At 33.0% G+C, this 27,458-nt stretch overlaps 1 protein-coding gene across 1 annotated transcript; it reads left to right on the top strand.

Moving 5' to 3' along the window:
- Positions 1–253: 253 nt before the first annotated feature.
- LOC124368911 (kelch domain-containing protein 4) lies at positions 254–26,002 on the top strand. Its single transcript, XM_046826447.1, has 10 exons — positions 254–528; positions 2,850–3,020; positions 6,867–7,102; positions 9,692–9,858; positions 11,952–12,101; positions 14,364–14,585; positions 15,005–15,126; positions 17,083–17,320; positions 22,480–22,632; positions 25,895–26,002. The coding sequence occupies exons 1-9, from the start codon at positions 421–423 to the stop codon at positions 22,623–22,625; spliced, it is 1,560 nt and encodes a 519-aa protein (XP_046682403.1). The 5' UTR covers positions 254–420; the 3' UTR covers positions 22,626–22,632; positions 25,895–26,002.
- Positions 26,003–27,458: the final 1,456 nt, after the last annotated feature.

Below are 27,458 nucleotides of genomic sequence, written 5' to 3'. Positions count from 1 at the left end.
ATTTAGTTCTAGCTGGCAATACTGTATTTTGTCCTATAACTGTGCCTAAATTAAAGATTAGATTAAAGTAGGCTATATAATATGTTGACTTTGTCTATTGCATAATATGTATTGTGCTTAATGACAATAAAATATCTTGAATCTTGAATCTATGGAAGTAAATGATAGAAAAAACGTGGGCCAATTTCTGGGAAATTTTGAAGGAAGTTTTGGGGTAGTTTTGACTTATGTTGGAGGTATAATGACGGCTCGCTATTGGCTACCCTGGCAGTGAGCTAGTGTCTAAATAACCCCAACACGTGTTGATGTTGATGGTGTTGGGTTTTGAGAACTTGTTACAAATGTTTTCTTGTAAGTAATAAGGTAACCTCAAAGTTTACCTCAGGTTTTTGAATACTGAGTGTGTAGTGACTGTTTAAAATGGGCAAAAAAGATAAGAAAAAGGGGAAAGGAGCTGAAAAAACAGCAGCCAAAACGGATAAGAAGTTGTCTCAAAAAATGAAGAAAGAGTTGGCTGTTAAAGGAGAGGTGAGATCTAATATGAGATTACAACCTTAGTTTAATTAGTACAACATAATTATATGCTTTAAAAAGTAATGAATAAAACATTATTAATTATTTACAATTAATTATTGTTGTTTTTAAGTATTCAATTACAATATTGTTGCAAATTTATTCAAACAAAGTAAAATCATTTGTATAAGTAATGGCCACAAGTGCTGCAGTATAATAAGCGGCCACCACGGCACAATAATGATGGTAATGACTATTGAATCATTGATTTTCATGAGTATCACATTCTCAATATCGTGACATCTAAAAATACTGAAAAAAAAATTGAACCAAATTACGTAATAGGCATTTTAAGCAAGAATATGGTTCTGCTGGTTTTACATCTTAAAAATTAATATATTAATGATAAATAAAAAAATATCTACCCTATGAATATTTGTAAAGTATTTTATACAAAACAATGTAACATAACTCACATTCTACTATTTTCAAGGATAAATGTGTATGACTCCTTTGGACAAAGACCACACCTACATCGCCATTATTGTACTTGCGGTCATTACTCATATACTAAACACATGATTTTAGGCCTACTTTGAATTAATTTGGAATAATGTCGAATTGAATTATAGTGAAGCTATGTTTTTATATGTATAAGAAATGTATTTATTTGAGATTATATAAAGTAACAAAACTTTATTTAAATTTTATGTTTGAACAGCGTAGTACTTACACTTTACAGGTCTGACAGCATTTAAAATGCTCAAATGGGTCACCAGCATCAAGGTCATTATCCTGTAACCATTATAAACATTGTTCAATGTTTAAAAATATATTTCAAGACCAAAATCGCAAGTTCATTTCCATTGTTCTTGCTGATGTCACTAGCCTACCCAGTACCTAAATGATTTTAATTTATGAACACGTTAACGACGATGTGTACCCCATCGTGTACACAAGATCTTTCACAACTGCTGTTGTATGTACCCAATCGGGTACACACCAGGCTTTTGTAAAGCGGTGTGTGTGCTTGATGGGGTACACCTTGCTATTTCCTTATTGTGTTTTTATTGTTTACCTGTCTTAGTGATTTGAAAAATTTGATCTCATACTATATAAATGCTCCTACTTTATATAAATGCTTGATTTTTAAGGTAAATTAATGTTTTGGTTACCCCTTAGGTACATGGAGAAACACTTTAAAACATGTTGAAATTTTTTTACAAAATTGTGAAATCTACATACTTTTCGCATTATACTGAAATGTTTAAGGTAAAAAAAGATTACGTTTGAGAAAAAATGCCTTCAAGGTCATACTCAAACCCGAACAAAAGTCTGAATCATGTACTGTAATTACGGAGTAGTGTCCTAAAACAAACTTTTGGGTTATATATACATAAGTTGTTGGGGTCATGGGTGCAGGAATTTCATTTAATTATAGAGTAATGATAGCAGTTTTTAGAAAACTTAATCACAATATGGAAAAAAATATTCAATTGGGTCCAGTCATGTTCAACAAAGCAAGAGTACGGAAGGCCAAAAAAGCAGCTGAAGCGATTACGAAAGAAGTAAGAACCAAACAGAAAAGAAAATGAGAAGAAGGGGGTAATGATGAGTATGGCCCAGGACAGTTCTAAAAGTAATCCTTTACTATTTCTCTAATTGCTATTTCCCGGAAGGCCCTTTTTTTAAAGACAAATGTTCCTTTATTTTAGTTTTAGGTATTCCTAGGAGTGTGATATTTTTACTGCAGCTGTAGTTCACTATAAAACACAATTTATAGTTGAAGTGTTAAGATAGGTTTAATAAAAAATTCTGGTTTTGTAATAACAAAACTGATTTACAAAAAAGTTCTTAAATAAATAAAAATGTTTTTGAAACAAGTACCTAACATTAAAATGTTATAATTTTGCCATTAGCATATATAGGCTCTACTATAAAAATTATATAAACATTTTATAAACATAGGTACAGTAGATTTTTTTATAACAAATATATATGTACTGTACATAAAGGTACTCCCATAATAAATGCATGGTGAGTGTTTCAACAGCTTTCTTCCCTTAAGTGGTTAGCTTCTACCAGTCATGATATGTTTGACATTATTATTATTATTATTAGTAGGTTAATCAATATACAGTAGCTTCAGGACTAAATGGAAGCAGTTTTAAAGCGGATAATGTGGAATAAGATAGTAGTTAAAACGAATATAATCTGAGGATAACAGGACTTAATAGTCTTTACATTACATTCACTGATACGTACTTCTATAAATCAGTTTCTGTGTTCAACTTTTGGCCTGTATTAACAGTTATAATATGAATGTTATGTTTTAGGATGAAATTGAGAAAATAGTGGCTCAGATTGAAGAAGAAGAACGAAAACAAAAAGAAGTAATTGTGAAGATTGTTCCTCCACCATCGTGTCGTTCTAACTTCTCGTTCTCAGCACATCCTGAGAAGGATGAGCTTATTTTGTTTGGAGGGGAATATTTTAATGGCCAGAAAGTAAGTGCAAAATAAATAGCTTACTAGTAATAATTTTTTTGCCAAAAACTAGTTTGTAAAGTTTGTTATATAAATGACATATTATAAAAAACTAAGTCAACAATAGGCCAATTTTACGTTTAAAGATTTTACAATCACTTTACACTTTGCAGTTCTTACTTAATACATTATAAATGACAATTTGACTATTTTGATAAATGACTGACAGTTATATTGTAACCTTTAATTGCGGTTTTTATTTTATTACAAAAACATTTGAAAAACAAATGTTTTAAACAGAATTATGAGTGTTAAAAAGTCTGAAGTATTCAAAAAGTTTAATAATCTATTAATTCCCACAAAGCCTCATGAAAACAGTTATGACTGCCCCCACAGAGCTATCAGCCTCATCTTTTTTAAGTCAGGTTTTTAAAGTGTCTAACATCATAAGAAAGTAAATACGAGGTCTGTCCAAAAAGTATCCGACTGCCGACCAGTAGGCTGCCGCAGCGTAACCGACCGGCTCGAACCGGTTATCGGAGGGGAGGGGCGAGCTTACTCCTTCCCATATTAGGCATTGAATACGATCCGGTCACTCAGTGAGTCACAGCGCTCTGTTCCGTATAGTACTGCTGTGTGTGTGCGTCGCATTTCAATATGACTGAACAAGTTGAGCAGCGCATTTGCATTAAATTTTGCCAAAAACTTGGCCATTCAGCAGCAGAGACGATTACTATGATACGGAAAGTTTATGGTGACGTATCTATGGGCGATACACAAATAAAAGAGTAGTTTAGGCGGTTTAAAAATGGCCGCATATCAGTGGAGTGTGATGACCGATCTGGCAGGCCTTCAACGGCCAGAAACGCTGAAAATGTTGAACGTTCCTGTAGCAATTAATGAAAACCGTTGATTGACTGTCCGAGAACTGGAAGAAGATTTAGGAATACCAAAATCGTCAGTTTGTAACATTTTACACGAAGATTTAAAAATGAACCTTGTTTCGGCAAAATTTGCTTTGACTGGATCCTGCACCATGACAACGCGCCAGCTCATTCCTCAAATCCTATTCAGCGTTTTTTGGTCAAACACAACATCAACCAACTACGACAGCCTCCCTACAGTCCTGACATAGCTCCTTGTGACTTCTGGCTATTTCCGAAATTAAAAATTCCTTTGAAAAGAAAAAGATTTGACGATGTTGAACTAATAAAACAAAATGCGATGAAGGACCTGTCAGCCATACCGAAAAATGAATTTAAGAAGTGTTTCCGGAAGTGGGAGGAGCGTTGGAATAAGGTAGTGGCTTGTGGAGGGGAGTACTTTGAAAGGAACCAGATTGCCGTTGCCGCTGAGTAACGTCAGTTCATGCCAGAAGTCAAGGTCAGATACTTTTTGGACATACCTTTTCAGAATTATTTTTAACAATAGCTAGAAATGCTATATTAAAAAGAAAATATATACTAATATTCATCAATTTATTCACATCATTCCATAAAATTCAAATATGACTTTAAAATGACTAACTATGTAGATTGATTTTTGCAGAATTATTTTTAATAATAGCTAGAAATGCTATATTAAAAAGAAAATATATACTAATATTCATCAGTTTATTCACATCATTCCATAAAGTTCAAATATGACTTTAAAATGACTAACTATGTAGATTAATTTTTGATACAAGATAAATATGACAAAATGTTTCATTTAAATTTATTTTACCAAAATAACTAAATAAAAATTACATACTGCAGAAAAATTATAAAATGCCACATTTTTCAATCTTTTTTGAAACATTATCAATCAATTTTAGAACAGTGTTTTCTCTATGGATAAAAGCTATATACACAAATTAATGTACTGCACTGTGCAGAAGATTTCTGTATGCGGAAGAGCTGCTGCTGTTAGAGTTGTTCTATCTTGTTACGACAGCTATTATTATTCAGTATAACTCTGTGTCTGAATGAAGAGACACACAGTTTCTACCAGTACTAAGTGTAGTATGGTCAAAACTGCAGCTGGATGTTTACAACAATATCTAATTGTCAGTGTTTACAATAAACCTTTTCATTACTGTAGTGTGACTGCTGCCGATGCAGAGATGACAAATTAAGACACAGTTTTTTAGAAGCGACAAATGAAATAAAAGAACAGTGTAGTCTCCAATGTAAAAGTTTAATAAATAATAGTAAAGCCTAGAAAGCTACTTTCCAAATTTAACACAATGTTCAAAACAAAAGGCACTGTAATTCCAGTCAGATGCATAAAAATATTCACATAGGACTGCTGACTGTCTAAGTGGATGGTTTTATAATAGAGTAAGTGGCCATTGTTTCTCTTTCATGATAGATGTAAATGTGGACCTGAGTGTTTTTTGCCTTTTTATATCTTCCAAATTTATAATTCAGTAAAAATTGATGACATATACAGGGTGTTAAAAATAAAATAAATAATATTTTGTATGTTTACATATGCACATCCTGAGCTCTGTCAGTAGATCCAGTTTAATATATGTAATATAAGTGGTATGTGCCTTTCTTCTTGTGGCAAATGAATTTCCATTTTTCAGGCAAATTTTTGAATAGCATTCTGCCCCTAAGTATGTTTTAGTGTTGATTTAAGTAATGTTTTACCGATTTGAATTAGTTCTTGCATCTGAATACCTGTAAAATTCTGAGGAAAATAATGATGTATTACGACGATTACACTTATTAACACTGAACTTAGACCTACTAATTAATTAAAAATTACTCACATATACTGAAAATACAAGTGATTAGTTGAAAATGATTAACTTGTTGGAGGCCAGAAGTAATTGTAATAATTTAAATTAATACATTTAAATTATGTCCTATTTTGAAACAGAAGCACACGTACCTAAATGAATAAATGTAGGAAGCAGTGGCCGGCAACTCAGTGATGTATCAACAGGATTTCATAAACTTTTGATAAATCATCAAAATAAACAATAACGAAAGTGCCATGCTGTCGTCAAAATTGTATACTATTATTAAAACTAGTAACCATTGCAAACTTAGTTTAGTAGGTCGGCAAATGGAGAGTGAGGTGGGAGAAGAACTTTAAAAAAGTATTACAAAATTATTAATTTCTTTGAATGGCATGAACATACTATAGATCTAGGACTGGCCATCATATTCATATTTACCTAAAATAATGAAGCAATTGGTATTGTTTGCAAAGATTCTTGTAAGTATAAAAGGCCAAAGAAATAATTATTTTTCCATATAATATATTTGTTCTACATTACAGTTCATTATTATAAATTATATAAAATTTAATTGTGGTGATCCAAAAAGTGCTTTACCAGTATAGTATATAGAAATATATTCATTAATTAGTATGTAGATATTAATTTTATCTCAATAAATTTCTATATGTTTTCAATATTGGAATCCTATTTGACTCATGATAGATTGAAATTCGATTCTAGCAGGTTTTGTTTGTACATTTTGTTAAAAAAATTAATAAACAATGACTTGACCACTGAATGTCTTATGAATTTTGTCAAAATAGTTTATTACTTATAAACAAAAGTGTATAAATTTGTTGAATATAATTTTTATAATAAGATGATTAATAGTTACAATTGAATTACGGTCGAAACCTTAGTTATACATATTCATCAGTTCTATGACACATTTGAAATATAACATAAAATATTATTGTTAAGTAACTATTTTAACTCATTTCCTTTCAAATAAGTAAGGTGTACCGGTACTTGAAATAATGTTTTATACATCTAATATTTTGTGCAACTTGAATTCACAATACTTGGTAATATAGCAACTGATTTTGAATGAAATTGCTCTTGTTGTACAAATGTGATACCGAATGTTTGTGTAGACATTTCTTTACAATGAGCTGTTCCTGTACAATGTCGGACGGGGAGAGTGGACATTGGTGAAAGCTCCTGGAGGACCTCCACCCCGGTGCTCTCATCAGGCTGTGGCTCTCGCTGCTAACAAAGGCCAGCTGTGGGTGTTTGGAGGAGAGTACGCGAGCCCCACTCAGTCACAGTTCTACCACTACAGAGACCTATGGGTCTTCCACTTTGCTACCAACCTCTGGGAGAAAGTCAAGTGAGTGAAAAATCCAAGCTGTAAACTACATTTGACATGTGAAACTGTCTGGAAGTTAGAGTGAGGATAGAAAGATTTCTTAACTTTTAACAGTTTTTAAAACCCTTAATAACCATAATATTGTAATTTCATCTAAAAATGTATAACAATTTATAGAAACTATGACTACTAAAAATAAATTATCTACGGTTGGTTCTAGAGGTTCTTTGTCTCTGTTATGATGATATTGACAAAATCTGCTGGTCTGCAGATGAGAATCCTTGTTCTGCTCTGGGTAAAAATTTAATTGACAGATTAAAACAGTATTATAATATTGTTAATGTATACAGAGTGTTCATTTGAAAACTTAAAACTCGTATTAAAGGCTTATAGCCCAAGTATCAAAATTCTGTAAACAGGAGTGTATAGACTAATTGGGGGGAAAAAAATTCAATATGAGAATGCTCACCCCCATGCCCAAAGCCAAAATTTTGAAATGGTAACTAATACCTTGTGACACCTCAAATTGAAGCTCATAAAAAATGCTGTATTTTGTAAAAAGAATTGAAATCAGCCAAGCCGTTTGGTATCAGCAGCCAATAATATAATTTCTTACACAACAATTATTAGTCTACAAACTACTGTACTACTGCTAATAACACAACACCATTACTTACTGTATGCAATGATATTGCCAAAAAGCAAAAGGCGTGATTAATGCGTCACTTTGTTCATTTTGTGAATAAATTGTACAAAATACGAGGGTCATTTTTTAAGTAAGAACCGTTTTATAATGGATCAAGGAAAACTTTATGTATGAACTTAAATTATTTCAAAAAATAAATTATAAACATTTATTCACTTTTCTACATAGTCACCATGAATGTTTAAACAGTTTTCAAGTCATGGGTACCAGCTTTTGGATCCCATCATCAAAGAATTCTGCCTCTTGACTGTCAAACCAGTTAGTAACTGTTTCTTCCAACATTTCTTCGTTTTCCAAGCGTTTCCCACCAATAAATTCCTTAAGTTTTGGAAAAAGATGAAAGTCTGATGGTGCTGAGTCAGGGCAGTATGGTGGATGATCCAGTAATCCCCAACGCCTGTTTTGGCAAATTTACTCATCAACTTTTTGTATAAAATCTTCATTCATGGCAGTAGGGCATCTAGGTCGTTCTTTATCATGAACATTTGCCCTTCCTTTATTAAAATGTCTACACTATTTTCGCACATTTCCATCGTTCATTACACCCTCACCATAAACTTAACAAGCTTCCAGTGAATTTCATCAGGACGTATTTTTTTTGCGTATAAAAACCGAATTAATGAGCACACTTCACAATCGGCGGGATTAATGTTTGACATAGTGACAAACAAAGCAGTATAACCACACAACCGACACCAGCAGAGATATGAAACATAATGGTGGTGTAGTGAGGGACTGGCCAAGAGCAGTTAACCTTTAATGGACGTCACATGACAATCAGTTTTTACTTTAAAAATTACTCTCGTACAACACTACACTCACAAAAAGGTTCACATCAAGCTAATACTATACACAATTAATTGTACTGACCAAGAAATAATCACGACTAAGGCAGTAGAAGTGTACTATTCTCCTTTAACTCATGCTTTCATGTTAACTACATTTAATCTAAACATAGCATATATCAATGAAAAGACAAGATTCTAAACTTTCATTTTCATATATAAAACATATTGTTCTTTCTTTTATTTTTCAATGAATAGTAAAAGAAAAAGTACAAAAAATAGATATAACCGACTTCCTGGGACAGTGACAGTTATATCTATTTTTAACTGCACTCAGTACAATAACAATGCACAAGTCACAACAAGACTATGCGTCTACTGCCTTAGTTCTGACTGACTTCCTGGGACAGTAACAGTTAAGCTGGTGGGCGAAGATCTGAGGGCAGTAAAGAGGGTGTCTAATGCTATCAGGCCTCACCATGCTATTCAGACCCTATATTCTGTAAGTTTAAGTTTTAAAAAGTGTGGTAATCTAATAGATAACAATCAACTGCCAGGATAGTTAAACAAACAATTAGGGTAGTTTCATTGAATCTATTAATTTGATTATTATCTAAGTCTTACATATATGTTGCTACAAACTGACATAGTGGCAGTAATAAAAGCATGAATCAACCCTTCCCACCATAGCTATGTTGTATTTCACTATTAATATAATTCTGATATTCAAATGGTTCAACCAATGCAGGACTGTTGAAATACAAGATAATAAAATTATAAATTGGATGTAACTGTTGAATATAACAACATTGTGGGACTTAAATAAATTGCACTAATAAATTTAAGTCCTGATCCTTTATAATAAATTGAATTGACTTTTTAGTACATTAATATGTTTAATAATACAATTTTGGTGTTAAATTCAGAGTATCTATATAGATATACCTTGAGGTTTTCTTTTTTGCTTTAACACCAAAACTATTTCTTTGTACGAATGCAGTCATAAAATATATATTATTTACTTATTTAATTCAGATTTGTAATAAGACTTATAAGAATGAAGGTTTCTATCCAACTATTATGTTTCCATGAGTTTTGGATTCTTTTTTTGTCAATCAGTGCTGCTGGTGCACCTTCCTCTCGAAGTGGACATCGAATGGTTTGTGTCAAAAAACAGCTGATTGTATTTGGTGGATTTCATGACAATCTGCGGGAGTACAAATATTTTAATGATGTTCACTGCTTTAACCTGGAGACTCGGACATGGACTAAAATAGAACCCTCAGGTAAGATTATACTGCTTATTTGTTACATTTGTTCTATTATTGTAATAGACACACTTAATTAAGTTTGTTAATATTTAGGTTAACTGGAATGTTTTAGTTCTTTTTAGCATAATACTTCTGTAGTATTATACTTAATTACTTTGTTTTGGAAATTTCTCTATATATTTTAGTCCTTCCTTTAGTCATTACCATTGTCATTAACCTTCAAAAATTCCAGCACCCTCCATCTTTCCACATGCTATCTTCCAGCAGTTCCAGCCTGTCCTCTCTCCGTATTTCTTTCTATTTCCCACTCACCCCTACATCTCACTGGTCAGTGAAACCCTACAAATAGATCTCTTGAAAATTTAATTATCCAAAATAACCTTTAAGAAAAAATAGGTTTTAAACCTGGCGAGCTTGTCTGTTGGGATTTTAGTATATGATAGTACTTGTTTTGTTTTATTTTCATTGTATAAAATAAGTATTATATTAAAAAATTATAGAAAACATATTTACAAAATGATAAGTAAATAATCAGTTTATTTTATTTATGTCAAACTTAAAACAAATACAATTTATAAAAAGTGTGTATTTGATTCAATTAAAATTATTTTTAGTGGTATGACAATTCCATTGTACATAAAATATAGACTATAATAGTTCTGAGTAAAAACTTTAAAAACTTTTTTAAAAAGGTTTTTCAAATGTGTTGCACAATCATATGGTGAATAAATGAACACTGTAAAGGTAACATAAATTTTTCAGACATTTGCTGTCTGAATCAGTAAGACTTATTTTGAAGATAATTTTTTATTTGATCTTTTCGGTGAATAAGTTATCTAATACATAACTACAATAAGATTAAAATTTAAAAATCATTCATTCTAACGAGCATATTTCAAGAATCACAACATGCATTGTTTGATTGTTTGTGAACTCCATTCACACACTCTCTTAGTTATGCACTTAATCCTAGAAGTGGCAGCATTCAATTTTCCGACAGTACTATTCTCTTGTAATACATTGACTGCGGTAAAATATTTTATGAAATATGAGAATGGCTGAACTACACTGAATCCTTATACAAACAATGGCGCGAGCGGTTACAATTTGAAATGTGAAACCACATTGTTCATTATATATTTAAGTTAACTATAAATATAATATTGATTATGGTATTATTTATACCAGGTAGCCCAAAAGTCACAGTGAAATAACCTATAGTTTGTGATAACTTATACTTGAAATCTACACTCAATACCAGAGACGAATTTGACTTATTCCTAGAATTATAGATAATAAATTGAATAGTCCTTCAATAAACATATTGAAATTGTTGTTCAACGGCACATGGTACACACCTAGACAGGTAGGGTTCAACACTTTAATGTAAATGGCAGCTATTTCACACGTATCTTGAATTGAAAGTTCCACCAAGTCTGGTACGTCAACACCTACTCTTCCAGATTTGGTATAACCTCTCCTATCGGATGATCTGTAATATGCACTGGCCAAGTCATAACCTGGTATACATATGTCCGCAATCTCATTTTGAGCTATTTTGAGCTAACCAGTGTTCACATATACACAAAATGTCTACTTCAAACCTGTTATTTAGATAATTTATTTCATTAATTTTATGTAGAAGTCCCTGCACATTCCATTGCACTATGCCAGCTTTTTACCTACCTTCTATTGTATTTACACTATGGTTCATGTCTTCTAGAGGAGTAGTCAATATTTGTTTATCATTAAACCTATTGTCAATCATGATATTTTTTGATTGGGCTGAGTTTCCAAGTTTAAATTCTCACTATTTTTAGGATATTTGTTCTTAAATTTAGTCACAAATACGTTATTCGGTCAGAATTCTGGTGAGTAAATGTCCCCAAAGATATTCAATAATATTTAAGATATTTAATGTTCCAATTTTAAAAGAGGAGTAAAGATCAGGTCATTTTGATGCAATCTGTTCTACAAAATAGTTGCCAGGTTTATCCCTTTTGAGGTGATTCTCATTGTCACTAGGTTTAGTATTTGCACCAAAACGGGATACAAACAAAAACGCTTTCTTGAAATGTTATAAGTTCTGCAAGTCTTTGTCTGTACAGGTACACCACCTGCCCCAAGGTCGGCCTGCCAGATGGTTGCCACACCAGACTCTAAAGTTCTCATCTTCGGTGGCTACAGCAAGGTTAAGTTGAAGAAGGATGAAGACAAGGGAACAATACACACAGATGCATTCTTACTCTCTCCTGACAGTAAGTAAATGTATTATAATAAGTGTAATTACTTACTGGAATATATTCTATAAAATTTTCTTTGTACAGAGTGTGTGGTTTTCAATCTGGAATCAATACCAAGAGATTATAGAATAAAGGCGACAAAAGGATTCTAATATCCCCTGCCCTTTAACTATCTGAGATATTTTAATCAGTTCAATTAGTTATTCTATGGTTCACATTTACAAAGTTAATAGTAACAACTAATAACAGTGAATATATGCCATGTTAAACAATAAATACTAAATTAATGTTAAGTTATATGGTGGTGCTTAAATTAAATAAGGACAAATATTTATTCATATAGTCTTAATTTTGTTTTTAAACATTAAGGATTTTCTGTTTTAGCATCTTTTAGTAAAATGTTAAGAATACACAGATTCATGTAGTATGCTCTTTTTTAATGCAGCTGGGGATGTAACTGTACTGAAAGTACATCTGCTAAAGCTAATATACGAGGTGTGTCCAAAACTTATCCGACTTTGACGTTTGGCATGAACTGACGTTACTCAGCGGCAACGGCAATCTGCTCCACTTCAAAGTACTCCCCTCCACAAGCCACTACCTTATTCCAACGCTCCTCCCACTTCCGGAAACACTCCTTAAATTCATTTTACGGAATGGCTAACAGGTCCTTCGTCGCATTTTGTTTTATTTGTTTAACATTGTCAAATCTTTTTCCTTTCAAAGGAATTTTTAATTTTTGAAATAGCTAGAAGTCACAAGGAGCTATGTCAGGACTGTAGGGAGGCTGTCGTAGTTGGTTGATGTCGTGTTTTACCAAAAAAACGCTGAATAAGATTTGAGGAATGAGCTGGCGCGTTGTCGTGGTGCAGGATCCAGTCACGGCTTGTCCACAGTTCAGGTCGTTTCCTTCGCACTGCATCTCCAAGATCGCCACCTTAGGACCCCAAGATAATACTCCTTATTTACTGTCTGGCCTCTTGGAGCATATTCGTGATGAACAACGCCGTCCTGGTCAAAAAAAACTGTCAGCATTGTCTTGACATTGCTTCGACTTTGTCTTGCTTTTTTCAACCGTTGCTTTTCCCGAGTTTTCCACTGTGAAGATTGAGCCTTTGTTTCAGGGTCGTAGCCATTAACTTTTTATCAAATCCAGATTGTCCTGTGCAATTTCAAGTCGACAGTTCTTTTGGTCTTCTGTCAGCAGCCGAGGAACAAATTTTGCAGAATCACGGTTCAATTTTTAATCTTCGTGTAAAATGTTACAAACTGACGACTTTGGTATTCCTAAATCTTCTTCCAGCTCTCGGACAGTCAATCAACGGTTTTCATTAATTGCTGCACGAACACGTTCAACATTTTCAGCGCTTCTGGCCGTTTCTGGCCTGCCAGATCGGTCATCACTCCACTGATATGCGGCCATTTTTAAACCGCCTAAACCACTCTTTTATTTGTGTATCGCCCATAGACACGTCACCATAAACTTTCCGTATCATAGTAATCGTCTCTGCTGCTGAATGGCCGTTTGTCATATTGAAATGCGACGTACACACATGGCAGTACTGTACAGAACAGAGCGCTGTGACCAGATCGTATTCAATGCCTAATATGGGAAGGAGTAGGCTCGCCCCTTCCCTCCAATAACCAGTTCGAGCCGATCGGTTAAGCCGCGGCCGCCTACTGGTCGGCGGTCGGATATTTTTTGGACACACCTTGTATGTGCAAATTTTACTCAAAGTGCAAAGGGTTAACAATAAAAGTCAAGGTTTTGTTATATACTATGCAACTGCTGCTTTTATTAAATGGGGAATTCGACCAGCAATGGAGTTTGTGGTTTTCAATTACTGTATGGCTATGTTATTCAATAATAATTGTTTTAAACTGCATCTTTGGACTATATATGGGTATTACTTTATTTGTTTGTAGTATCAATTGGGGTCTTTAAATTTATCTACCTTAAATTTTTAAGCTATATAACAATATAACTTAATACAACAATATAAATGTAAAGCCATATTGATTTGATTTGACACATTGTTTCCTTTTATTAACAGTTTTATGTCCATCTTGTTTTCACAAACTATTCTGACCTCTTAATACTGGTGAACAGGAAAATGGACAAATATTACAAATAAAGACTTGAACATATTTACTCTGCTTTAATGTTGATTTCAAATAACCCTAAAGATTATACTACAAATTACAAAGAACTATTTTGACTTTATAAAAACAAAACATTTAGGATGGACATTTTTCTGAGAAGGTATTTTATTTCAGAGAACGATACGTCTGGACTGAAGTGGAAGTGGAGTGTGGTGAAGCCTGGAGGAGCGAAGTACTCTGCACGGTGCGGAGTTGCACTCACGTCTGCGCCTGGTGGCAAGGCTTATACATTCGGTGGTGTCTTTGATGTAGATAATGAAGATGATGATGATATTGATGGTGTTTTCTACAACGATCTGCATTCTCTTGACCTGGAAAAGTTTGTGTTCCGAACAGGTAAATATCTATATTATGATCATTTATTTACATTGGTAATATGTTTTTATGGAAAATTTTCAATCTGGAAAAAATAATAAAATAACAAAAATCAAACAAGACAGGTTTTTATCAGCAAGTACAGAATTGTGGGTTAGAGGTCTGTGGTGCAGTGAAAATTGTGGTTTGGCACATTGCTTTAAAAAAAAAACTCTATGGTAGTCAAGTTGGTACAGCATCACTTAAATTGAAACTGAGTTATTGTTGAACATCTGATGACTGATGCTCTCAATAGCATGGGTGAAGTATTTCAAGAATTTAGGTGTGTAAGTAGTGTTTTGACATGTTGTAGAATATTAATTAAAAAATAGATATTAATTACAGAAATTGTTTCATTATTGAAAAGTTAATGTTATTACAATTAGTAATTTATGTTGCAGTGACTCTGTCAGGCAAGAAAGAAGGTTCCAAACCTAAAAGGAGAAGACGTAACAAAGAAGATGACGAAGATGTTTCAGACGATGAAATGGAAGAGGAAAAAGGAGTTAAACCGCCACCAGAAGTGAGTACTATTATTGGTTACTCATTATAACAACACTCTTATCATAATTATAAAAGTAATTAGAAAGTTATAGGCGATTCTTATAGCATGTGATAACGTTGAAATTCCAAGTAGTTAATGATTGAAAGCAACATATATTCCCGATAATTTGGGGTTTGTGTCCCTTGAATACTGACATATTGTACTACAAACATATGATAAAGTAATTTATGACCAAAATAAATCTAATATTTTACTTGTTCTTTAGAAAAAAAAACAGCTGAGGAATATCAATTAAAACAGCTATTATGTTTTGTTACAAATAAACTATTTTTTTTAAGTTTACAAAATAATAATTCAAATGTTGGCCAAATTAAAAACCATGACTTGAATTTTGACCTCATTCATATGCGGTAAAAGTTTTCAATCATACATTGGTTAAAGGCTTCTGAATACTTTAATAGATTTGATTAGTTTTGCTGTTTCAATTCACTTCTTAGCTTTAATGTTTGTTCCAAAGTATTAAAAGGCAAAATTGAAATTGAAAACTTGTGCAATCAAAAATTTAGGCTTATTGTAGAAAAGTTATAGTAAATGTTTGCTTATAAAATATTGTTATGCGTAAATTAAAAAATATAGCTAAAGTCCAATAAGTCAGATAGGGACGAAAATAAATTCTTTAATTCGACTGGTTGCCAGACACCTGTGGCATGTTAAATAAACATATTTTTATAAATATTCTTTGGTCCAAACAAAGAAAAATGTTTAGCAAACTTCCTAGTTGGGCACTGGCTATTTAGGAAAAGTTAATAAGAGTAAAACTTGTTGATAATTAATTTGAAAAATGCTTTATATGGATCCAAATTTCTGTTAACACTTTCACTGCTCTTTCCTAAATTTGACAAATTTCTTACACTGCTGCCCGTTTTGATGATTGTTAAATAAATATAATTTTTTAACCAATTATAAGAAAATCATGGGACTTGCATTTTTATTTTAAAGCTGAGTTCTTCCTCTTTCTACATAAATGCTCGTGCATAAATATTTTCAAACAGAAAGTTATGTTTCAAAACTTAAAAACATAATGCTTTTTGTAAGAAATAAAAAAAGTAGACCAAAAAAATCACAATGTTCTTGTCTATAACATAAATATATTTCTCATTATTATTATTTTGCTGTATTCAGCATTGACATTACTGTCACTTTAGTGACACATATTTACAATTGAAATCGACATATTTTTACATTTTTTTTTAGTGTGGAAAGTCTTGAAACATGGTTCTTTGCACATGGCAAGTTTGCACTCAATACACTGATAGGAAGTGTCTTCTTGCAGCCTTGCCTGAGCTGTATTTGCTTATATTTGTTATTTGAGTAAAAAAACAATGTAAACAAACTTGCATCCCCAAGAAGTCCAACGGTAGTAAGATCAGATCATTATCTGAGTAATAACAGGAATAAATCATTACTTTCACTGTCACTTGAAAATCTGAGTAACTTTCTAGCACTTGATGCCTTTAATACTGTCATGGATTCATTATATTTACTCACAAAACAAATATTGTTGTAAACTAAAGTAATAGCAAGCAAAACAATAAAAATGCAGATGACGAATTAGCAGAACAACAGCAGAATCACAACAAATGGCCGACGCAACACAACATAAGTTTGTAAACACATAACTTTTTTCCGATATTCCAGATGACTGCCAACAATATTTCATACATCATCAATAATCCATAGAGTAAGAAATAACATCATGGAAATGGCGAATGACTATCAATGCCGAAGTCAAAATATGTTTAAATGCATTTTTATTACTGTAAAAGTCGGCGCCGCCAAAAGAATTTCAGATTATCCACAAAAACGTCCCATATCACAATCTTAGGAGATGCCCCATGGGAGACTAGTAATTTTACAGAAGGCCTATTTATCCTAATCTTGAATAAAATTTGATTTGAAATGAATTCTTTACAGGTGGCTGAAGTCCAGAAGGTTTCAGATGATGGAGTATTCACTGTGACTGTCGGACCGTCACTTGCTACCAGTTCAGATACAGTGGCCACAGCAGACAACTCTACAAGTCCTACTGCCTGCCATCCTCACCCTCGCATGAACTGTGGACTGGCGGTCAAGCACGGTTCTCTCTACTTGTATGGGGGACTGTATGAAAAGGGTGACCAAACTGTCACATTTAATGACCTCCACGTTCTCGGTAACTAGATGCAGATACTTAATTATATATCTGTTATTATACCAGTTCTTTCCACATGGTATGTTGCATGATTGGTACCGAACATACACTAATAATAAATTAGACTGGAGCACAGGAATGGCCTTGAGATAGCCTTAAACCTTTTATAATATATTTAGATGGTCATTAATAGTATGAAAGTCAACATGTTACTTTCGTTCCAAACGTTCAAATAATAATGGAGTTTAAATAAAAACGTGATATTCACAGTAGTATTGACATTGTTTTTTCATGAAATTAATTTTGTTGGTTTAGTAATGAATTCAGCTAACAGTTATATTTCTAGAAAATAATAACAGTAACTATCAATTTAGTATTATTATTGTTATTATCACTCCTGTTGTGTTAAGACTCCGTAAGATCACTCACTGTAGAGCCACAATGAAGGTGTTACAGTACTTTAACAAGTTGACTGTTGTACGCTTAGTATGCGTGTTGTGATGTTAAGGCTACGTAAGTTCACTCATTATTGAACCACAGTGAAGGTGTTACAGTACTTTAACAAGTTGACTGTTGTACGCTTAGTATGCGTGTTGTGATGTTAAGGCTACGTAAGATCACTCATTATTGAACCACAGTGAAGGTGTTATAATACTTTAAGGGGAGCACTTCGTAAAAAAATCTCAAAAATTACAAATTTTTTTTATTTTTTTTTATTAAAGTTTGGAATTTCCCGATAACAATGGTGGTATTAAATTTTTTTTATGATGACTAGAAGTGTCCGAAATATTTTTTTTTAAATAGGCCTGCAGGCAGTTTCGGGCCTGTAGCAGTCACACTTTGAATGGTGCTGTTATAGTACTACTTCGTTGCAGTCATGTTCATGATTTGGTTGGCAGTGACAGTTTGTTTATGTCAACAACTTACACTAACCAACAAAACATCTGTTTTATAACCATTGCTTATAACCTAGGTAGCATACATGTTTTGGTTACTGACATTTCTGTTTTAGAGAGTGAAAATTACGTAAATGATTATGGTTTTTTGTGAGTTTAGTGGAGAGTTTCTGAGTATTTTTTGTTATAAGTGTAGTGAATTTTATAATGCCACGTTCAAAGCCTGCTTTCAAGAAAACGCGTTTTCAAAGGAAATCAACATAACCCCTCCAACTAGTCCTAGGCCTAGTTTCTCAGGATCAAGTAACAATCGAGGTATCAATACTCCAAATGTGGATAGGCCAAGACCTCAAAGTGCATCTTCTAAGAAGGTCAGTCCTTTTTTGAAACAGTACCAATTGAATGAAAATGATGAGTCTGAAAACTGTAATAGTTTAATATAGGATTGTTTGAATGAGGCTCTTAGTAACGTTTCAGTGTGTAAAAATTGCCATGGCCAACTTGTTTACAAAGTAAAACACATTGTAGGCCTAGCATCAAAAATTATAGTCAGCTGTTCTGATTGTGAAAACACTATTACTGTGACAAACTCTGAATTAGTCAGGCCTAACACTAATCAGAATGAAGCAAAGTCTGATAGGCCTAACACATTTTATGACCTAAATCTTCGTTTGGTTTATGCTATGCGTAACATAGGCAAAGGTAGAGTGGCTGCGGAGAAAATTTGCGCTTTTATGAATCTTACACCTCCGCCTTTGAGATATCATGAACATGAGCATTACTTGGGTTCAATTGCTGAGTTAGTGTGTAAGAAGTCAATGCAAAGTGCTGTGCAAGAAGCTGTATCGGATAATGATGGTTGCAGAGACCTCGCTATAGCTGCTGATGGCTCATGGCAGAAGCGGGGTCACCTTTCACTAAATGGAGTGGTATCAGTGACATCTTTATCAACCGGTAAGGTCCTAGACATCGAGATTTTATCTAAATATTGCAGATGCACTAATAGAACTAAACAACACGCATGTGATGGCTGTATCGCAAACTTTGAAGGTTCTAGTGGAGCCATGGAAGTTGCTGGAGCAGTCGCAATTTTTCAGCGCTCGCAGGCATTGTATGAGGCTCGTTACCTTGAATACCTTGGTGATGGAGACAGCAAGGCGTACTCCAGTGTATGCGAAGCCAAGCCCTATGTGATACTGCCATAACAAAGATAGAATGCATAGGCCATGTCCAGAAAACGGATGGGATCGAGATTAAAAAAATCTAAAAAGCTAAGACTAAAACACTCCCTGAACGGCTCACGACTTGGCGGCAAGAACAAGCTAACAGATTCTGCCATTATTCAGCTCCAAAAATACTACGGATTGGCAATTAGACGCAAACACAAACTCTGTTGAAGACATGAAAAAAAGCCATTTGGGCAGAGTTTTTCCATGTGATGTCTCTAATGAAAGGCCTCAACATGGACTATGTCCAGATGATGAAGAAACCTGGTGTAAGTACCGCAAAGCCGTAAAATCCAATGAAAACTATGATCATGGCAGCCATTTTCACTTGCCTGAAAACCTAATGACATTTATTAAACCTATTTTTCAAGATCTAGCCAATCCAACTCTACTGGCAAATGTACTAAGGGAAAAACTCAAAATCCCAATGAGTCCCTCAACAATGTCATTTGGACCTACATACCTAAAAGAACATTTGTGGAGATTAAAACTTTGAAATTTGGCATATATGAAGCTGTTACAGCTTTTAATGATGGCTACATTGGCAAATGCAAAGTATTTCAAGAAATAGGAGTGTCACCAGGGCAGCATTTTATTACAGCAATGAAAAAGCTTGAACCGGCGGCGAATTTGGAAGGCAGAGAAAGCTCAAGAAGATATAGAGAAAAAAATTAGACAGAGAAGAAAAACTTACTAAAAAGAAGTCTGGAGGATGAATATGAGGAGCAGGAAGGAGATCAGCCAGCCTATGCACCTGGAATGTACTGAAAAAGGTAATAAAGCAGTATTTTTTTTATCCGTTTTTTTGTGTTTTTTCCGAAAGTTGCGGTTTTCAATACAAAAGTACATTTTTCTCAAAAACTACAAATGGTAGGAATATGAAATTTTTTTTGTATGTTTGTAGCACTGTTTTACATATGTGGAACCACTAAAAAACATCACATTTCACTGAGTTCAATATTTATATACATACATATACACATATTTATATAGGTTTTTGACAAGCGTTAAAACAAAAATATAATAACTTTTTAGGGTATATGCCAAAAAAAAATTTTTTTTTTGGTTCCACGTGTTCCCCTAGAAGCCCTCTTTTAAATGAAAAAAAGAATTATGAAGATACCTCAAGTAGTTTTCTTGAGATAAGTGTACCTATGTTAACATTACGAAGATAGGGCGAAGTGCTCCCCTTAACAAGTTGACTGTTGCATGCTTAGTATGCGTGTTGTGATGTTAAGACTACGTAAGATCACTCATTATTGAGCCACAGTGAAGGTGTTATAATACTTTAACAAGTTGACTGTTGCATGCTTAGTATGCTTGTTGTGATGTTAAGGCTACGTAAGATCACTCATTATTGAACCACAGTGAAGGTGTTATAATACTTTAACAAGTTGACTGTTGCATGCTTAGTATGCGTGTTGTGATGTTAAGACTACGTAAGATCACTCATTATTGAACCACAGTGAAGGTGTTATAATACTTTAACAATTTGACTGTTGCACGCTTAGTATGGGTGTTGTGATGTTAAGACTACTTAAGATCACTCAGTATAGAGCCACAGTAAAGTGTTAACTACATGTATTATATCTACACAGTTATTGTACAGTAATTTAAAACATTGACTGAAATTTGTTTTCACATCACAATTATCAAGCTTTAACAGTAGTACCTCTGCGAGGCATATCTTTAGAAATAGACCATGAGAGATTTCAGATAAACTTGCAAACTGTGAATAGGACACAAATATTATGCAATAATTCCAGATTAAATATTAAATGGCCTTGGATACTCCCATCAATGACTTCATTTCTACTTACATCAAACTTTGAAGCTGAATTTTTTTTTGTGCTGCACTTACAGGGTTTTTTCTGTACTGAGTCTGATGTTGTAGAAGATCTAGGATTTTTGCTTTGTTTCTTACATGAAAACTTCTTTTGGAACCTTTTAATTCTAGACATGATTCACAGTAGAATAAGATACACAGCTAAATACTTCTGTTTAAACTAAGTATAAGTACTTCAGTTTATACTTAATTGTATAAACACAGTATTCACAATATATAAAATAAACAAAGTTCTGGGTATATAAACTATTTTTATATATTTCTTGTGTACGTGTTTATGTCTCTGAACTCCTCTTAAACAGCTGGACCATTTTTTAAGAAAATTTTGTGTGTGTCTTCAAGTGGATTCAAGAATGGTTTAGAATTACAATTTTAACCTATTTAAATTGTTTATTTAATTTTTTTAAATTTATTAATTGTTGTTGATTTTGGAATGTTTTACATTGGATCCGGCAGACTGCGCTACGAGTATGACAGAATACAAAGTGAACTGATACTTAGCAGCTGTTAACACTTTCAGCTGAAGTTCATCAAAGAGGCAGAAACATTTGATTAAATGTAAATATTAAAACATATTAAATTATGATAAAGTGCTGATCAGTAGTGTAGTGAAAATTGCATAAACAAAGTTATTATCTAATTTTAAATTTAGATTGCACCAATGATCTAATACAAACCATCTAATAAAATGGAATTACTATTTAAACACCATTATAAAAACTGCTTTATTGTACAAGGCTGTGAATGTTTACACATAAGGTAATCGAATCTGGTTAGATCGAAAGTAAATTAAAAGAGCCGAAAGGGGACGCTTTATAATTGAAGTTAGTTTTCCTGGGTGTATATTTTCTTGATCAGAGCACAAGGCAAACTCTACAATAGTACTGGAAATATCTTAGACAGAAAGTGAATTTAAAACGGACGGAATTTTATTCTTTATAACCAAACAAGTGAATAGTGTCCTGTTTTTCAACAGGAAACTGTGTGTGAAGCCGCAGGTAACCAACTGCTAGTAAACTATATGTATGTGTTTGGGACTTTCTAAATGTTAAGAAATATTTCAAGATTTTCGTACCAATTGTTTTCCCGATTATAAAATACAAGTGACTTAGTTTTAATTTAGGAGATTTAAAAGTTTGTTTGTGGTTGTCTGTTTAGAAAATAACCAAGATTAGTTAATTCTGATTTTTTAATCCTAAACTTGTCTGATAGACTTGCACAAGTTGGAGGAATGGAGGACATTGGTCAGCTGTGACATTGATAGTCAGGAATGGTTCAAGTCTAGTTCCGAGTCCGAGAGTTCCAGTGATGAGGACGAGGAAGAAGAGGAAGATGAGGAACCAATGGACACAGACTGAAAGCTAGGTAAGTGTTTGTAGACTTGTGCATGAGTTTTAGCTTATATAATTAACTATAATAAGTTTCAACCTAGCAAAACTTATGGTCAAAAAGCTAACAATTATTAAGATTCTCGTGTATATTTACTTATAAGAGTAACTATTGTGTAATGGTCCAGAAAATGGCATCACTTAAGTCAAAAACAGTGATATTCACAAAGTTTTATCTGAGTGAGTGAGAATATATAAGCATCAACCATAACCTACTAATGTGATCAATTTTAGCTGCAGTTGTAGTTGATAAATAACTTTACTAATGCATTTATATTTTTATATTTTGTATAAAGAATAAATATTTTTCACAATTTTATTAATTTTTCATTATTATATAGCCCATTTAGATGCTAAAAATCACAAAAATTTGTATAAATAGAAAAAGTTTCATTCAATAGTTATAAATAATTGAATTTCTATTATTGTAAAAATTTAACTATGATAAGAAACCATTTATAGATGGTTTTATTTGAACTAAATTTTGGTATGTATTGCATTTTGGTATGTAATACCTCCAGGAAAAACCTTTCTAAATTTTAAATTCAAAGATTTCCAATCATGTTTTTACCTAAAATGTCCTAATGGATGTAAAAAGCAAATATCTTAAAATTGGCCGTTATGATTTTGATAGTGTGTTTACCATTTCCCTTGAGTGGTAAAAAAAATGTAAAAACCCATGTTTGCATGTAACTTATCTTATAAAAACAAAAACTGTTATTTTGATTTTAACTAAGGGGGGGGGCTTGAGCAAAACCCCAATCTAAACTTTCCTGAACTCTGTGTAACTGTGAAAACAGTGAAATACAATATGTGTTATGTAAAAGGAAAAATGTTACTCCTAATATTTGTACTATTTATTTTATTGAAAAGGATTCACAAGTTACGTTGTATTCAAATTGTTTTAAATTATATTCTCTTAACCCCTTAACTGCTACACCTGAGTTATCATGAATGATTCCCCATTGCGTTCAACTTTCACACCTGTCTTACCACATGCCAAACAGCTGTTTCGCTACACGATGCATGGCAGCTGTAAGATGATACAGATTGGCCTCTAATAGTGTTTATTTGAACCACTAAAAATCCACAGTAGTGCTTTTTAATTGTTACTACACTCTGGAGACTAAGAAACTACGAGACGTGTTCAGAAAGTAGGTACCGTTTCATTCTACTGCCACCTTAGCGCTGCAATTAGTGTTCTGCGCATGCGCACTAGTTGACCTTGTTCACTGACTGATGCCGTTTTAGTTGTTCTACGTTGTGTTTTCAGTTTTCTCTGAAAGTTTAAAATGTTTAAGACAATTAGTGATCCTGCCGATTGTGAGATTCATTCTGTAATAAGATTTTTGAACGCAAGGAATGTGAAACCGTCTGAAATTTATCGTTAACTTCAAGATGTTTATGGGGAATGTGTGATGAGTGAAGGAGTGGTGAGAAAGTGGGTTAGAATGTTCAATGGTGGTTAAACAAATGTGCAAGATGAGAATTGCAGCGGTCGGCCTTCTCTCGTCACCAATGATCTGGTAAGGACAGTTTACGAAAAAATCTAAGAGAACAGATGTTTCACTATGACAACACTATCTGACAATTTCCAATAAATTTCACGCACTATTTTGTACAAAATTGTTATGGACCGGTTAGGTTATTGCATGCTGTGTTCCTGATAGGTTCCAAAATTGCTCACTGACGTGCACAAAACCAAGAGACTCGGAAGTGCTTGGATTTTTCTCACACGGTACAGTGATAATAGTGAGGATAATGTGATGAAATTTGAGTCCATCATGTCGCACTGGAATCCAGACAGCAGTCAATGGAGTGGCGACACGCAATCCCCAAGGTTTGAAAATGGGATCAAAAAGGTGTTTTGCTGATTGATTTTTTCCCAAGAGGTGAAACCATTAATGCGGCAAGGTATTCCGAAACTTTTAAAAAACTAAGGCGAGCAATTCAAAACAAACAGAGAGAAATGCTTAGTAACAGAATTGTGTTGCTCCATGAAAATGTTCGGACCCATACCGCTGATGACACTCAAACATTGGTTTGACAATTTTGTTGGGAGCAGTTTGATCACCTGCCCTACAGCCCGGACTTGGCACCATCTGACACTACCACTTGTTCCTGCACATGAAGAGCAAGCTATAGGCTGCCAACGCTTTGAAATCGAAGTTGAAATGAAAACTGCCATGGAGTCATGGCTACATTTGTTGGTGGGAACCTTCTTCAAAGAGGGTATAGACAAATTGATAACCTGCTACAAGTGTTTGACTATCAGTGGAAACAATGTTGAAAATTAGTTTAAGGTTTGAACTTTCATGTAGAAATAAAATTGTGTTGAAAAAAACATAGTTTTACTTGTTTTTTTTTTTTTCATTTTTTTAAATAAAAACGGTACTTTCTGAACACGCCTCATATGAAAGCATGTGGTGAAATTTTACGAAGACACTAGAAACAGAAAGTTGTTTTTTCATTTGCGTTTCTGAGGTTGCTACTGAAATATTTTAAATTTTGATTGTGGTTTAGTTGGTATGGAAGAAATTATTTGTAATAGTAATAAGGATGTTTTATCAATTTTAGATGTATCCAGATGCGCTGTTGTGAGTTAAGACTTTCAGTAATGTGTAAATTTTATGAGAATGATGGTGATTGGAATGTGGATTAATCACGATCTGATGTGACAAATCTGGAGTTTCTAGCAGCAATTTGACAATGAAGATGTTACTGAAATTGATCATGGTGGACAAGAAACACGCGAGATGTATGCTAACTGTTGAGTAGATCTGTTCGTGGCAAATAAACCTGGCAGTACTTGGTGACAGCATCGTTGAAAACTCAGCACTTAAAGGGTTAATAAGATTGATAATAAATCCACAATGTGACCTTTATTTAGTTTCCTCCTGTTGTTTTCAAAAGTTGTCATTCAGGATAGTTTAAAAAATGAGTGTTAACTTACATATTCCATTATTAATGAACTTATAGTTATAAAAAATTATAGATATGTAAGAAACATCTCTTTTTTATAAATTTTAAAAGGATTTTTTCAAAGAGAATGAATTGTTATTGCTACATGAAACCTCGTGTTTAATATGTTATAAAATTACTCTTTATTACATTTTTAATTGTTATCAGAAAGCTGGCATTAACACAAGGAAGTTACCCATTCATCCAAAGAGGGTTTAATGTAACTAATATTCTGTATTATAATTACACTAACTATGTTCTGTTTTTCCTGTTTCCAGATGTTTACCAGTCTTAGAGTTAAACTCCGCAAGAAATGATTCTCTGTACATACAGTTAAGTTTGTATTTTGAAAATAAATTAATAAAAATAAACATTGTTTTATTTTATTGAGAAACTAAAATATGTTATTGTGCCCTTTACATGCCTCATATAATGCTAAATTTGTTGTTCTAATGGGAGAGATTTGAGTTTTGGCACTTTTCAGTAGTAATCAGATGATTTTGTAACTAAGCTCAAGAGGAACAGTAAATTTCTGGAATACTCAGTATTAACTATTTGTAGTATTTTCCTGTACCGGTATGGTAAATTTTGTATCTACTGAGATTCCCTACATTACTAATTATTGGCCATGCGCAAATTACCGATTATATATAAAAAAAGGCAACCTATTGCGATATTTTCAAGATAATTTACCTTTCTTTTCTAAGAAACAGTTATAAATAGAAGCTAAATGTTTTTTAACTTGCTACTTAATGAAATAAAATCATTAAACAATAAGTAATTTAAAGCTAGAATTAAATGGTATCCGACTAACCTTTCATTGGATTCCTTCTTCAAGTTCTATGGACTTCACAATAGGTTGAATTGGAATTGAAAATATTATTAATAACTAGTTTAATTACATTAACTGGATTAATTTTAATTGTTCGTTAATGTTAATTTAGAGCTTGTAACAATGTTTCTTGTTTTACGACACCATCCATTCATATACACTGTATGTATTTAATGAATAATAATGTTTCTGAATGAATAAATTATCATAGTTTAGAACCAAGCCAAAATTTATAGTAAAATTTGTTTTTTTTTTTTATTTTGGCCCATGTTCTAAAAACGGGGCACATGAAAAATGTGCCATTTTCTCTGCTTTTGGGAAAATAATCATATATATATGTATATGATTATATGATATATATATATATATATATATACAGGGTGTACATAAAGTCCTGCACAGGTATAATATTTTCTGAACGATAACAGATAAATCAACAAGATTTGGTACATCAACACTACACCTAAAAATCTACTTTTTGAAGGAACTATCAGTTTTCTGTATTATCATGGGGACGTCCCGCAAGGAGTCAGAAGGAAATCTTAAATAGGAGCATAGGTCAATATGCACATCATTTTAAAGGGCTTATCTAGCAGAGTTTAATGCCGCAAACCGCACTCAAAAAGATCAATCCAGTACAAAATGGCAGCTGTTCAAATGTTTTACTTGGTTACATTTTATTAGTAACCATAACCCCAGTAAAGCAAAACTGTAACCAAACGAATACTACATTATGCTTGTCAGTTGTACTGAAGTGAATTATGACGTTAGTTATCCTCAAGGGTTACAAATTTGGTCCTAATATATTGATAATGGGGAAAACCTGATAACAGTAACAATTAGAAAGCTCTTATCTTTGGGTCGCAGTTTGGACTTTCCTATTAGCTAGTCTATTCACAGTAGGCTATTCTAGTTTTCTTGTTTCAGTAGTGTTGTCCAACCTTTCTATCAGTGCGCTTTAGTACAAAAGAGTTTATCGTATTGCTTGTAGTTCTTCAACTACACTATGT

The sequence above is a fragment of the Homalodisca vitripennis genome, chromosome 1 (genome assembly GCF_021130785.1).
Source record: "Homalodisca vitripennis isolate AUS2020 chromosome 1, UT_GWSS_2.1, whole genome shotgun sequence".
NCBI classification, from domain to species: Eukaryota; Metazoa; Arthropoda; class Insecta; order Hemiptera; family Cicadellidae; genus Homalodisca; species Homalodisca vitripennis.
The sequence above is the reverse complement of the archived record's forward strand: the minus strand, read 5'-3'. Positions and strand labels throughout refer to the sequence as shown.